The sequence below is a fragment of the Phaseolus vulgaris genome, chromosome 5 (assembly GCF_000499845.2).
Source record: "Phaseolus vulgaris cultivar G19833 chromosome 5, P. vulgaris v2.0, whole genome shotgun sequence".
Lineage (NCBI taxonomy): Eukaryota > Viridiplantae > Streptophyta > Magnoliopsida > Fabales > Fabaceae > Phaseolus > Phaseolus vulgaris.
Genome location: NC_023755.2, coordinates 29,233,378 through 29,248,331, shown reverse-complemented (window position 1 = coordinate 29,248,331; position 14,954 = coordinate 29,233,378). Strand labels below are relative to the sequence as shown.

Genomic DNA, 14,954 nt, shown 5'->3' with positions numbered 1-14,954 from the left:
AAAACCTACATTTGATGCTTAAAATGGATGGCTTTCAAAGCTCAAATTGTGGTAATAATTTTCTCATTTTCTATAAAAACTACAGAAGACGACAGTACCGAAGGAAGAAAATAAGAAAAAGAAAATTATAGTAAGTCGAATTCAAATAAAAAATATTGCCAATATAGTAATTTTAGAAACATTTTTTTAATTCCAATGTTTATATTAAGCAATAAAAAATAACTTCAACCCTGATCATAATTAGAAAACTTCAACGAAACCAAACACAAGGGCTCCATACCTTAACTTCAATTCTAAAATAGATGTTCGAACTGCCACCAGCTGCATCATAATTAGAGAATAGCAAATATCAAGATCCTGCACATAAAACTTAAAACTATATGATGAACTTGGGTGTAGACCTATTTGTTTCAAACACGTTTTAGAATGATCGTTTTACGAAACATAAATCCTGCGTATGGTTGATGGTTGTAAATTGTAAACACTGTTCAAAATAATATGCAAGACTAGCCTTATTCTACACGATATCACGATTCCAGTGTAGGCATTTACAAGATGAAACAGGCCATAAAAACCAACTGCCATAGGTGAAGCATCTAGTTCGAGCAGCATCCAATTTTCTTCAAAACTGAGGAATCGTCTTTTACGTTTATAGTCTGTCCTTTAGACGGGACAGTGGAAGAACTGCCGTTGTCGCCAGCCTCAACTGCTCGCCTGCTCACTATGCGGTAAATCTGAGAAAGAACCTCAGTAAATGCATTTTCAACATTGGTTGCTTCTAAAGCAGAAGTCTCCATGAAGTACAGAGATTCCCTCTCTGCAAAAGATTTCCCATCTTCTGTTGGAACAGCAACAAGGTGTCGAAGATCTGACTTATTTCCAATAAGCATGACCACAATGTTGGGGTCTGTGTGATCTCTCAACTCTTTCAACCATCTTGCAGCATTCTCAAATGTGGCACGGCGTGTGACATCATAGACAAGTAAGGCACCAACAGCTCCTCGGTAGTAAGCACTAGTAATGGCACGGTACCTAGTATAGCAACACAAAAGTCAAGTAAGTGGATTTAATGACTGCCACAGCAACAGAGATCTCTATTAACTACATTGAAACACAATTCTAGGTCTAGTTCAGCTTATAAAACTTGGGTGCAGCATCTTGAGTAATAGTGGTACTGTTTTTTTCCAATCAAAATTGGAGTCTTGCAATCTGCTTACTTATACTAATGTCCTTTACTTCATTTCATTTTCTAAGTATTAAAAAGTAAACATTAAGCCTAACTCAACCTCATAAAACCGGTTTAAAGAGTGAGGTTTGCATTCCCCACTTATATACAATGAAATATTCTCATTTCTAGTGGGATCTCCAATCTCCAACACTAAGTAATAAATAACTGATTTTAGGGGTAGCAGGAATTCATGTGAATTAAGAAATAGGAACCTCCTCTTTGATGCAATTCAAATCAACTAGATTCAGCAGCAGCCTCATCATACTGAATTCTATTCTCCATATTGATGCCGATCAAAAAATAAAATAAAATATATATATATCTACTTGATCTTATCTGATAGACTTTTCCATGAAGGAATTAAAAAGGAAAAGTGAGGACACTGTTTAAGGACTTAAAAGGAAAAAGGTTTTATTGAGATGTGTAAAGATGTCCTCCCTTATAATTTTTTAATGCGTTCCTATATGATTTTCAATAAAAACGTTCTCCCTTTAAATTTGGGCACTGCTTAGCAAGAACCTTTTTAAAAACAAAATTGTAGAAAGGTCAAAAGCCACTTTTATATGCCCAAATAAGTTCTTCCAAATGTCCCTTATTGTATTATAAATTATAATTATATATAGATATTTTTAGGATAACAAACAAAGCGCGTGAAACAAGTAATCAGCTGCACCCTACTATCGTATTCATATAAAAAGTTAATCAAGACGCACATAGATTATTAAGGACGAGGTTTGCAAGATGCCTATGTATATTCATAGCCAAATTGAACTGCTGTCCAAATAAGGGAATTTGAAGAAAAAATGACATATATTCCATGGTCAAATGTTCAGGTTCTAGATGCTTGCACATATATAAAAATAAATTAAGAGAAAAATTAAAAAGGCAGTGAAAGCATTAAGATAATAGCAACTTCATGTTATGGTAATTTATTTATTACATAACTTTCTATTTTGTTAAGCAACTTGATCTTCAAAAAAAAAATATGATATTAGAAGTTCCTTAAGGGTCAGTCTAAACAATGCAAAGTGTAATACCTCACAGAAGTACATTGTATAACAAGCTACTCACTTTCACAATTTAAAAATGTGTTTGATAAGATCAATAAGCAAGCTATTAGCTTATTTGAATAGTTTATAAGCTAGTTTGACCAACACAAAAATATTTAGTAAGGTACATAAAAATATCTTATTTTAGGAACTTGTAGCTTGTAAGTCATAAACTACTTCAATTAACTTCTACCTTATAGCTTGTAGCATATTTAATTTTCTTTCATCACTATTTCTTATAACTTTTTTACTTCCTCTCGTATTCACACTATAAACATCTTTTTCAAGAGGATCAATTTCTCTTTTAAGATATTGAATATTTATTTTAAATATTGCACTATTTATAGTATTTATTGGGTTACTTTCTTTTATTTTGTATGTAGTTTAAATTAAATAAAAAAAGATTTATCATTACAAATTGAAATAACTAATGTTTCACTGCATAATGCATTGTGAAAATTACACAATAAAAAACTGTAGAAGAGAAACTCGATATAATAGCATAGCAGTAGTTTAAATTTAGAAATAAAAAATAAATTTGATTAATACTCATTAAATCAACTAGTTTAAATAACATGACTTGTCTAAATAAAAAAAAAACATACACAACTTTTTAAAAATAAATAAAAGCACTAAACTTTTTAATAAAAATTTAATTATTTTTTTAAAATCTAAAATTATAATTACATAATTTTATTCATATAGTAAGACTTACTTTTATGTCATTTTACATTTACCAAATAGCTTATCATCTAGTTGTACCGAACACTTTTAAGTCAAGAAATTAGTTTATCAGTTCGGAAGTTATAAGTTAAACGTTTATCCAACTAGCTTATGAGCTAGTTTTACCTAACAGATCCTTAGATATTAAAATCATTTTAAGCAGAGCACTTACATGAAGTTAAAAGTAGACTTGCGTACTCTAATTATCAATATAGAAGTATGCTTCTTCAAAATTTATGATGACCAGAGAAGAACATATTATGCTTCGATATTTATAAAATTAAATCAATCTTTAAGGCTATGAGGGGTATATAGCAAGTTTTCACATAAGATATCAAGTAGAAAATCCAAGCTTACAACATATTGCTAACATGGGGGCAAACAATTCTCTCATATGTGGGCATTAACAAATAGTTTTACTTAAATGGGAAAATGAAAAATAAATAAATTTAAACTGGTGTTAACCACTTCACCTAATTGTACGTCTAGTTCTTTTCTTTGTCCAGTTTATGTAGTTATTTTCTAGACGGTTTTGCACTAGACACCTAACCGTTCACCAATTTTAAGCTGAACCAATCAGTCTGGTCTTTCTATTAACCAAAACTTGAGGAAATGTTCCCATGAAAGACCATCATCATTGAGTGGCTGTGGCATAAAGCCAGAAAGTATGTCAGAAGGTCTTTCCCCTCTCATCACCACCCCATCATTTAACCAAGAACATAAACCCTTTTCCCCCTCCCACCCTCATCATTTGTGCACTGAAAAATCTGGAACCTTAGCCTCATTATCACTAAATAAGTCCAGTTCTCTCTGGAAACAATTTTGGCCGCACACATTATCTCTGGCCAGTTTCCAGTGACAGACATCTTTTGCTACCCAGTTTACAGCATGCTCAAAACTGAACTGGCCAGCTCATTACAATTTCAGCCTTTCTGTTTCAGACATAGTGGTGGCTAGTTATCAAATGCTGACAGTTGATCACTAATATGAATGTCTTTAATTTTATATTTTTATTATTATTCTCAGTACGAGTGTGAGTGCAGCATAATTTATGCAGTGTATTTTAAGAAATAGCAGTCATCCCACTATCCTGCAATAGTATTTTGAGGTCAGTCACTCACTCCACACCACCATTTGGGATTAAGGACTTCGACTGAAATATATACAAACACATGTACACACTCTCAAGTATAAACAAAATTTTGAATTATACAAATCAATATAGGAGGTGCCAGAGCAACACAAATTAAACATTTTATGATGTAATCAAGCAGTTCAAATGGTCAATTGGAAAATAACCTGTTACCACAACCAATCTAATATTCTTTTTGTCAATTGAAGCATTATCAGTACTCCAAACTTACTCTGATTGCACAAGTGGCCTAATACTAAAAAAAGGAACAGAAAATAAAAAATAAAAAATCCTAAGAACTTATCGTACTTCACATTACCAAATCAACAAGGGCTATAAGAAGAAATCAGCACTTTCCTAACAATACCACCAAATGACATTTCAAAGAAACAAACGGCCCAGCAAAGTATCTCCTCAAACCCATAAATCAATCGATGTTAGGACGCGCTTTTGCATGTCTTTCAAACCAGTAACCAACGATTCACGATGTCGTCTATGCATTTTGAGCACACTCACAAAAAAAAAATCCCTAATTCCAATTCCATAAACAAACTCAAAGCACACAAATCCACAAACGCCGTACCAGAGCAACAAAACCCCAATCCTTCACCACAACGTTATCGAAATGAATCGACTAAATGAAACAATTAAAACAGTGAATCGAAGCGGTATCCGACATCAGAATCCGAATACTAGAAAACAGTAATAAGAAATAACAACAGCAGCAGCAAACAATGAGAATGACAGATCGAAGTTGGTAGAAAGAGTAATTGAATTGAAAAGGGAAGAGACCTTTCCTGGCCAGCGGTGTCCCAAATCTGAGCCTTGATGACCTTGGCATCGATATTCAAACTCTTGGTGGCGAACTCAACCCCTATGGTGGACTTGGACTCCAAATTGAACTCGTTCCGCGTGAAGCGCGAGAGGAGGTTGGACTTCCCCACGCCGGAATCGCCGATCAGAACCAGCTTGAAAAGGTAATCGTACTCGTCATCGGCCTTGTACCCCGCCATCGATGGATCCTAACCAAACCTTCTCCAACTCACTCTCTTCTTAGCTTTCAACTGATCGATTATGACGCTACACAAAAAGAGAGACAAAGGGCAAAGCAAGGAGGGAATTTTCGATTTGCGGAATTGAAATTTTGAATTTTCTTACGGGGAAGAGAAAAAGGATTGAAATTTAGGTTCTCCAAATGGAAACAAGGTTCGCCTGAATTGTGGGGATTGTCTTCTGCGAAACCCTTTTTTTTCTTTTCTTTTCTCTTCTCTTCTCTTCTTTTTCCTTTCTTTCTTTATTTTTCTCTTTCAGTTCCTTTGTTTTACTTCGACGCGTTTTTTCCTTCGCACCACGTTACAGTAATAATATCAATAAACTATTATTATTATCATTAATTTTTTTCATTTCCATTTTCCATAATTCTTAGATTTCATGACTAACCTATTTACTTAATTTATTAAATATTTAATTTTCTTTAATTTAGTATAGAGAATAATTTGAAATGTTTAAATGTTGAAGAGGTTGGCAAAAATATTTCTAAAATTACTCCAAGTAATTTGTTTTACTTTTAATCATTTAAAAGGAAAGTGATAAAATAATACTCTAGAAATCAAATAAGCGACTCATCTAACTACTTCAATTGCTCTAAAAGGTGGTTGGATATAATATGCATAAATATGATAGATTTTTTTTTCTAAAATGCAATATTAATATTTTTCAGTATCTTGGAATTTTAAATATATTTATGAATATATTTTTCATGTACGAATTGGTATATTGTAATTTTTGGGGTGATCTGTATATTTATTACATGAAAGTGAGCTACCAGTCAGACACATTTTACAGTTACAACTATATACTTTTAATAAGTCATTAAAATGTTTAGACAAACCACTTTTATTGGTATCCTTTATGTCATTGGTGGATGAAAAAAAGAAAAAAAAAATAGACGTATAAAATAAGAAAATAGATAAAAAAAAGTAAAAATATTTTTTAAAATAAATAAGAAAGTGAAGAAATTAATAGTAATAATAGTAATAATATTATTATTATTTTAGGATTAATACTATATATATTGTTGTATACATGTTGAGAAATTTTTTTTATTAAATTATTTGTAATAAGTCATCACATGATGGTGAATTTGATGAGTTGGTGTAGAAATTTGTTATGAAAACTAGTAGAACTTCACATGAAAAGAAATTGATTGTGGACACTTGTTCCTTTAGGAACATGCCAATGTAACACTTTTTAAGCTCTTATTCTTTTCTTTCATAGATGGTTTACGAGAGATGGAAAGTAAAACTTGTATAATTTTAAATATGAAACTAATTTCATACTAATAATTAGCATGGAAACTTGTTATGTCTATAAAAATATCACTGTAATTTAAAAAAATAATAATAACTTTTTTATTGAATTAGCAATACTCATAATTTATTTAGTAAACCGTGAAATTTCAATTTTGTTTATAAAAAAAAAGTATGCATAAAAAATTAAAAGAGTTGCGTGTTTAGACTCACTCAAGATATTATTTAGTTGAGAATCAAGCTTTGGAAAGTGTATACTTTGCACACACACAAAAAAAAAGCAATAAAAATTTTATTTTTTAATAAAATGAAAATAAATAATTTAATTCTTTTTGCGATTTATTGTTCCTTAATTCAATTTGGATTTTTTTTTTATATTAACATTGAACATAATATTAAACATCAAGCTATTAACTTTAAAGTTATTCTATTTAACCCCATATTCAACTCGTAAAAGTCAATAAATTATTTAATAAAAACGGAAATTAAACGCATAGAATATAAAGTAGAATTATGGAAACTATTATCGATATGAAAATTAATTTATATATGATTTTACTGTTTTACAGAACAAAAATACGAAAATTAACAGGTAATGCATAAAGTAAAAAGGAACGTGCGAATAGTATGAACCAAGACAAAAACCCATTGAGATCCCTGACTATAGCTGGGCCTGCAGAGCCCAGCTTATAACAAAATATGGCAAATGCTCCCTGCACCCAATCATTTTTAACCTGCACCCAACATACTTTTTTAATTTCCAAAAATGCCCTTAATTCCGGAAATAAAAATCTGGAATTGAAAATAATATATTCTGAAAAAATAAATCCGGAAGTAATTATTGAGTTTCGGAAATAAAAATCTGAAAACAAAAATTAAAATTCTATTTCGGACAAAAAAATCTGGAATTAAAAAATAATACATTTCGGAAAAACAAATCCAGAAAAGAAATAATTGTGTTTCGGAAATGAAAATCCGGAAACAAAAATAAAAAATCCATTCTAGATAAAAAAATCCATAATATAAAATTTCGTTCTGGAAAAAAATATCCGGAACACATATTTCAGAAATTTTTTTTAAGGACAGTTTCGTCTTTTTCGCTGGGATCGGGTGCAGTGATATGGTGCAGGAAGCAATTGCACAAAATATAGGCAGATTCTCTTGCACCATACCATTTTTTATGTACACCCAACAACATTATGGAAATGTCCTGTGTACCCTTAATGAACAATATAAAATATCTATTGTATCCTTAATGAAATAAAACCTAGGTTTTCACTACAGCCCCTACAACAACCCTTACACACTCAACCTTGCGTACCTAAGGTACGATGGCACCCAACACACACCACCGAGCTCTTAAGGCACGATAACGAAGAGGAGAAGAAGAGTTGTCGTTCACGTAGGAGAAAAAGAGTTGTGGTTGTGGGAACTGATACGAAGTGCAGTGCAGTAAGTTTTTGAAAATTGTGTGACTTCTAGATATCTATATCCAGAAGTGTTTTTGTATTGCAGACTTACACATTCAAAGTTGTACCAGATGCTTATGTCTGGAAGATTATAGTTAATTTTTTGTCTCTGGATATGGATATCCGTAGTCAAAGAGTACAATTCTAGATGATAATATCTATAGGCAAACATGACACTTCTGGATATCAATATCCGTAGGTAAAGCTAACACTTCCGGATGTCAATATCCGTAAACAAATATGTGATTTCCGAATATTAACATCCGTACATCAATATGTGACAAGGGCAAAGTTGGGTTTAAAAACTTATGTTGTGTGCATATAAAAAAATGATATGGTGCAGGGAGAAATTTCCCAAAATATAAGAAATTAAATAAAACAAAACCAAACAATATAAAAGAGGTTTGAGTGTTTCTTCCTGCACCCGAAAAACTTCTTCCTACACCCCATCAAATGGGTAAGAAGACCAAAATGTTTCATCTAATCTGTTCTCATTCTGGAAAGTTCTTTTCAGAATACATTCCAGAAAACTTATTCCGAAACTTATTATACATGTTTTTTGGAAATCTTATTCCAGAAAGGGGTAAAATTGTATTTTTCGATATTGATAAGTTGCAGGAAGAACTTTGTTGGGTGCAGGAAAAAAATATTTTGCTTCCTGCATCCAATCAATTTTAACATGCACCCAAATAATTTTTGAAATTTCAGAATTTTCCTTCATTTCGGAATTAGAAATTTATAATTGAAAAATATATTCTAAAAAAGGAGATTTGGAATTGATTTTTAGCATTCTGGAAATGAAATTTCAGAATAAAATTGGAAAACCAAAATCTTATTTTAGTGAGACAAATCCAAAATACAAATAATACATTCTGAAAAAAAAAATTGGAAACATATTCTAGAAAAGTGATTTTAGAAAAAAAATTCAAAAACATTCTGAAAAGACTATTATAGAAAGTTGTTATGCAAAGCCTAATATGGACCAAATATGGAAACATTTTGACCTGCACTTTTCGCTCCTATCTGAAAACTAAAGAAGACATTTTTTTCATTTTATGTCAATGATAAAGTTCAAACTTATTGAATCCCGGAATCAAAAGGCTATAGAGGAAGGTGAATGATCCATTACCTTCATGGATGCATGTAAGTGGGTGAACTTTGGTCTTTTATTAAGTAATCATACAAATAAAACATAAAAGATGAATTAGTTTTAATTTACTATTGATCATGATACTTCTTATGTCGAAGTTGTTGTTTCCAAGTGGAGACTGAATCTCTTGATAGTCAAAAGTTAAGGAAATTTGTCACAGATTTATTTGTTGTTGATAACAAATAAATCTGTTGTTGTAGCGGATGATATAGAGGTTGGGTCAGGATCTCAGGTTAATATTTTTGCTTATATGTCCTCTCTGGAGAGTATTAATGAATTAGATGATTTGCTACAAAAAAAGGACTCATTGTTTATTGATTATTTGTGACATTTTGAAGGATAATCTCAACTCTAATATGCGTAAATGTAACGCCTCCTAAATTTGTTACTTCTAAAACTATTTCTCACGATTTTACCTTGCAAAATTGTTTTAAATCTCTTTCAGGTGATGATCAACAAACTCATGAGTCAAGTTCGACCATCATGACAACAAATATAGTTGAATATACCCCCAACTGTTATTTTCTTACAAGAAGTTCATTTGGTCTCTAAATTTTGGAATGAAAAAATGGATAAAGGTGAATCATTAAGTGAAGAAGATTAACCAGTACAAACATCCAAGAGATCGAGACATCCTCTTAAAGTTGGAATACAAGTCAATAAGAAAACCTCTAATCCAAGAAAAAATACTGGTAGGCACATGTATGATTATCATTGGGTTTTACTACTAATATTGAATGCAAACAGAGGTCAATGTGATTGAATTATTATGATTCAATTGTTCATCTTTGAAAGCTTCACTTTAGAGAATGTTCTTTTCTTTGCTTTCTTATCTTCATTTCGTTCTTTCTTTTTTGGTTTAAACTCTCATTGTAGTTGCTTAGGTTGTTTCTCTTGGGAGTTCTTTATTTATTTTTTATTTGTATGAGTTTGGTCTAATTCCCCTTGTTTGTTTGTTTTCCATTTTCTTTTTTATTTTTATGTTATTTTTCATGTGATGACATGTTTTTCCTAGCATGAGTTTTATAAAAAAAAATTATTCAAATAAAGTTGTTGAGAACATTGTAGTAACTCGTTGGTATGAGTCCTTATAAGTTAGGATCTATGGGGAGGGTTTACAAGTTTCAACCCTTATTACAAAATACAAGTATAATATTTATAGCGCATCATATTTAACTTTTGTATATCTTCCTAATAACTTTCATTTAATATTTACCACTAATAATCTTAATAGGTGATTTGATCGTTGATGATGATCCAATCTTTATTCTTTAAAAATGACATTAAAGTTTTAATATTGACAAACATTATTATGGAGATTCTCACGGATAAACGACTTACTACAATATTCTCAACTATTTCATTGAAATCATTTATATTTTAGCATTTTATCTCTTTCTTGTAATTTTTTTCCAATAATTTATGTTAGCCTCTTTACAATTATATTTTACCTTTTTTTAAGTAATATATTTATTTCTAAAAATATTTGTAAACATTTCATTAATAAAAACTTAACACATTGAACAATGACAAAAAGAATCTACTCCAACGCATGAAATACCTCTAAAGAATCTACATGCTCCTTTCCTCAAATACTATAAGATTGTGTTTGTTTTGTTGACAAAAATTTACTAAAAACAAATTCTTGTTGGATTGATCTGGGATAGTTGCTTCATAAAGGATGATGTTTTTTTTCCATTATTGGATCTTCACTTAATGTTAGAAAAAGAAAAAAAAAATTATTTGCACTTTATTGAAAATCTTTTCATATTTTGTTGTCTGTGAGTATGGCTGTTTATTTATTTTGTTTTAACTAATTATATTTATTGTTTAAACATTTTATTCAAAACTCCTTTATTTATCTATTGATTATAGAGTATTTATTTGTATAGTAAGAAGAAATTGTAACTTTTGTCCTTGTAAAACTGAATTTTTACTTTGGAAATTTGTGTCCTATATTTTTATTTTTCTTGACTTTCTCATCAGTTTTTATTAACAATACTCATATATTCTTATATACTAAAATAGATTTTATTATATATTATTCTATAGTAAAATTGTTAATTAAATATAATGGGTTGGTGTAGCAAGTGCAAGTCACAATCAAACGACAAATATTTAAAATCAAATCAAATAATAAAAAATCTAAGTTAAATTCAGGATTCAAAAACGTGTCGCATGGGTTTGTAGCTGTGAGGAAGGTACACCGGATACCAATAATAGGGGTTTCTTAAAAGAAGATCTAATTATAAAATTAGGAATAATTTTTTGATAAATTATTAAAACTGATAAAATTATAATAAGTTATTAAAATTGATAAAATTATAATAAATTATTAAAATTAGTAGTCATGATAAATTGATACCATGATACGAAGAAGGGATGCTAAATTGAAACAATTTTAATATATTTAAATTAAAATTGTTAAAGTTGTACCGTACTATAATTAGATTTTAATTAAAATCTTGTGATTTTAACACATATTAGTTAAAATCTGATTCTACTCTCAAATTACACGAGTCATTTTAATAATTTTAAAATTTTACTTATTTTATAATTAACTTATAAAATTAACCATGATTCCATAAAAAAAAAACATAAAAAAACCACACTAAGGCACGTTCCAATTTAATACTCTCAATCTAATATGATGAAACGTAAAATACAAGAATAATAACAACTCACTGTCCTTTACCAGCGAGGACCATTACTTTAAGAGATGTTTCCTAATTATTGCATCCTTTCGTAATAAATTAAGGATTAGGTACAGAAGTTGGCTTTTATATGTTTGAATGTGAGGGAAGCTGAAAATTGATCCACAGAAAGAAAAAAAAATGGATGGTTCTTCTTTGCACATAGCAATGTTTCCATGGTTTGCTATGGGACATTTAACTCCATATCTCCACCTCTCCAACAAGTTAGCAAAGAGGGGACACAAAATCTCTTTCTTCGTCCCCAGAAGAACACAATCCAAGTTAGAGCAATTCAACCTCTTCCCAGATCTCATCACCTTTTTCCCTATCAATGTTCCTCATGTTGAAGGTCTTCCTCATGGTGCAGAAACCACTTCCGATGTGTCTTTTTCTTTGGGTCCACTCATTATGACAGCTATGGACCGCACTGAGAGGGATATAGAGCTTCTCCTCCTAGATTTAAAGCCGCAAATTGTTTTCTTTGACTTCACATATTGGCTACCAAACATCACTTCTCGCTTGGGGATCAAATCCTTTCAATACTTCATTGTTAGCCCTGCCACAGTATCTTACACTACAGCCCCTCCAAGGATGAACCACAAGGGTAGCTTAACTGAACTTGACCTTATGCAACCCCCTCTTGGTTACCCTGTATCATCTATCAAACTTCATGCACATGAAGCTAAGTTCCTTGCTTCTAAGAGGAACTGGGAGTTTGGTAGCGGTGTTCTCTTCTATGATCGCCTCAACAATGGTTTAATGCTATCAGATGCAATTGGGTTCAAAGGTTGTAGAGAAATTGAGGGGCCTTTTGTTGACTACCTTGCAGAGCAGTTTGGGAAGTCTGTTGTCCTTTCAGGACCTATCATACCTGAGCCACCTAACACTGTTTTGGATGAAAAGTGGAGTGCATGGCTTGGAAGTTTCAAGGATGGTTCTGTGGTTTTCTGTGCCCTTGGGAGTGAATGGAAACTACCACATGGTCAATTCCAAGAATTGTTGTTGGGTCTTGAACTTACAGGACTTCCATTCTTGGCAGTTGTGAAAGTTCCTATTGGGTTTGAGACAATTGAAGCTGCACTCCCAGAAGGGTTTAAGGAAAGAATTGAAGGGAGAGGGATTGTCCACAGTGGATGGATACAACAGCAGTTGATTTTGGAGCACTCATCAGTGGGTTGCTTCATAACACACTGTGGAGCTGGTTCATTAACTGAGGCACTAGTGAATAAGTGTCAAATGGTGTTACTACCACAACTAGATGGTGATCATATTATTAATGCAAGGATGATGGGTAGCAACTTGAAGGTTGGGGTTGAAGTGGAGAAGGGTGAAGAAGATGGCTGGTTCACAAAGGAGAGTGTAAGCAAAGCAGTGAAAATTGTGATGGATGAAGAGAATGAGGTTGGCAGAGAAGTCAGGGAAAATCATGCAAAATTGAGGAATTTCTTGGTAAGTCATGATTTAGAGTCCATTTGTGTTGATAACTTTTGTCAGAAGCTTCAAAATTTATTCAAGTAAATTTTCTAAGTTTTAAAAGTTATTCCATAATGTGAGTATCTGGAAGGCTGGAAGGCTTAATAAATGTTTGAGAGATTACACTTTGATTCTTGTTCAACAGATATCTCAATTAAAAAAAAAACACTTGCAAACTATCATTGAACTACTCAATAATTATTTTTTGTTATTTATGTTACATCTATTTAAGAATTTTATTAAGGTAGAGCGGGTGAACTTTATAGGAAATTTTTTAATTCTGAATTGTTTATTGATGGGTAAAAAAATCTACATGTGTTCTTATTATAAAATAAAGATTTTCATAATAAACATATATAGACAAATTATATACCCATCTAATTTTATTGAGATAATTTTCTAAAGATGAGTTAAGCTTAATTTTACTATTTAATATAATATTATAATAATTAAGAAATAAATAACACTTTAAACAATAACACAAAATTGTGACTTAAAGAATAAAAATGGTGACCTAAAATTTAAGTAATGATTTTTCAGTCGTTGTTTTAGGTGGTCATCGCCATTTCAAATAGGCCACAATTTTTTAGCAAGTCCACAGATTTAAAATCATTGTTTAAAGCCTTGATAACTACTATAAAAAAACGTGTATGTAGTGACGGTTATTTTCGTATAACTTGACGTTTTTAACCGCCACATTGTACGTCTGTGGTGGTATCGCGTACCGCCAGAATTCTTGTCGCTACAAAGTTTAATGTGACGGTCAATTGAGAACTCTTGTAGCTGACGCCATATAATGCATTGTATAAAGTGCCGGTTTTAAGCGTGAAATTTACGTCAGTTATAAATGTTGTAATTTTAAAACTGGGTAAACCAAATCCAACGTAAATAGTGGCAAACGCCACTTAATACAGTATAGTATGACGTTTATAATAACCATTATAACTGTCATAATTCGAATATTAAATATTTAATTTAATTTTTAATATTTATAATAATTGATTTAATTATATTTTATAATATTAATTAATTTTATATTATAATTAAATTTCATTACACAGTTAAGTTTCATAATATAATTAAGTTATCACATAAACTAATTTCATAATATAATTATACTTCATAATATAATTAAAATTGATAAATATAATAATCAAAAGATGACTTCATTCATTCATTGAGAGAACAAAGTTGATAATGTCAAACTAATCCAAACAACAAGTAAATTAAATTGTCAAAATATAAATTGTTTCACTTTCTAAACATATTGTGACTAAACTCCCAATCCTAATTTGTTTTACTGCCTCCACTTGATCTTATATTATGGTTTGGTGATGGAGCTCCACTTCCAACATCAAGTGTTTGGAATAAGTTAAAACATGTTTAGACTTAATTGACAATTTTTAAAAAATAATTAAAAAAGATATTATAATAAAATTTTAAGTATAGCAATTTATACCTCATTAATAGATGCTTGTACCAAATTTGATGCCATTGCAGCAAAATGTTCTGGCACGTTAGGTCTAAAAGCAATGTAGGCTAGCATAGTATGCATTTGGCTCCTTACAATTGCAAGTTCAGTTGTCATCTAGTATACCTTTTCTTCAACATTAGTTGAAGACCCACCACTAGAGGAACCATGATTCATACTTAATCTTGTTGTGGATTTCTTAAAAGCAAGAGTAGGACAAGCTCCATATGAAACTCCTCCGACCCTCCCTGGATACT

The 14,954-nt window shown here is 30.9% G+C and overlaps 2 protein-coding genes across 2 annotated transcripts; one reads left to right on the top strand and one right to left on the bottom strand.

The window, feature by feature from the left end:
- Positions 1–404: 404 nt before the first annotated feature.
- Positions 405–5,487, bottom strand: LOC137835381 (ras-related protein Rab11D). Its single transcript, XM_068643860.1, has 2 exons — positions 4,925–5,487; positions 405–1,032 (listed from the first exon to the last, which is right to left on the bottom strand). The coding sequence occupies exons 1-2, from the start codon at positions 5,143–5,145 to the stop codon at positions 597–599; spliced, it is 657 nt and encodes a 218-aa protein (XP_068499961.1). The 5' UTR covers positions 5,146–5,487; the 3' UTR covers positions 405–596.
- A 6,307-nt stretch (positions 5,488–11,794) lies between these two features.
- Positions 11,795–13,405, top strand: LOC137835378 (cyanidin 3-O-galactoside 2''-O-xylosyltransferase FGGT1-like). Its single transcript, XM_068643858.1, has one exon. The coding sequence runs from the start codon at positions 11,895–11,897 to the stop codon at positions 13,269–13,271; it is 1,377 nt and encodes a 458-aa protein (XP_068499959.1). The 5' UTR covers positions 11,795–11,894; the 3' UTR covers positions 13,272–13,405.
- Positions 13,406–14,954: the final 1,549 nt, after the last annotated feature.

Coding starts and splice junctions, on each gene's coding strand:
- LOC137835378 (XM_068643858.1), top strand. CDS start 11,895: ATGGATGGTTCTTCTTTGCACATAGCAATGTTTCCATGGTTTGCTATG.
- LOC137835381 (XM_068643860.1), bottom strand. CDS start 5,145: ATGGCGGGGTACAAGGCCGATGACGAGTACGATTACCTTTTCAAGCTG. Junction 1,033..4,924: donor GACACCGCTGGCCAGGAAAG/GTCTCTTCCCTT, acceptor TTGCTATACTAG/GTACCGTGCCATTACTAGTG.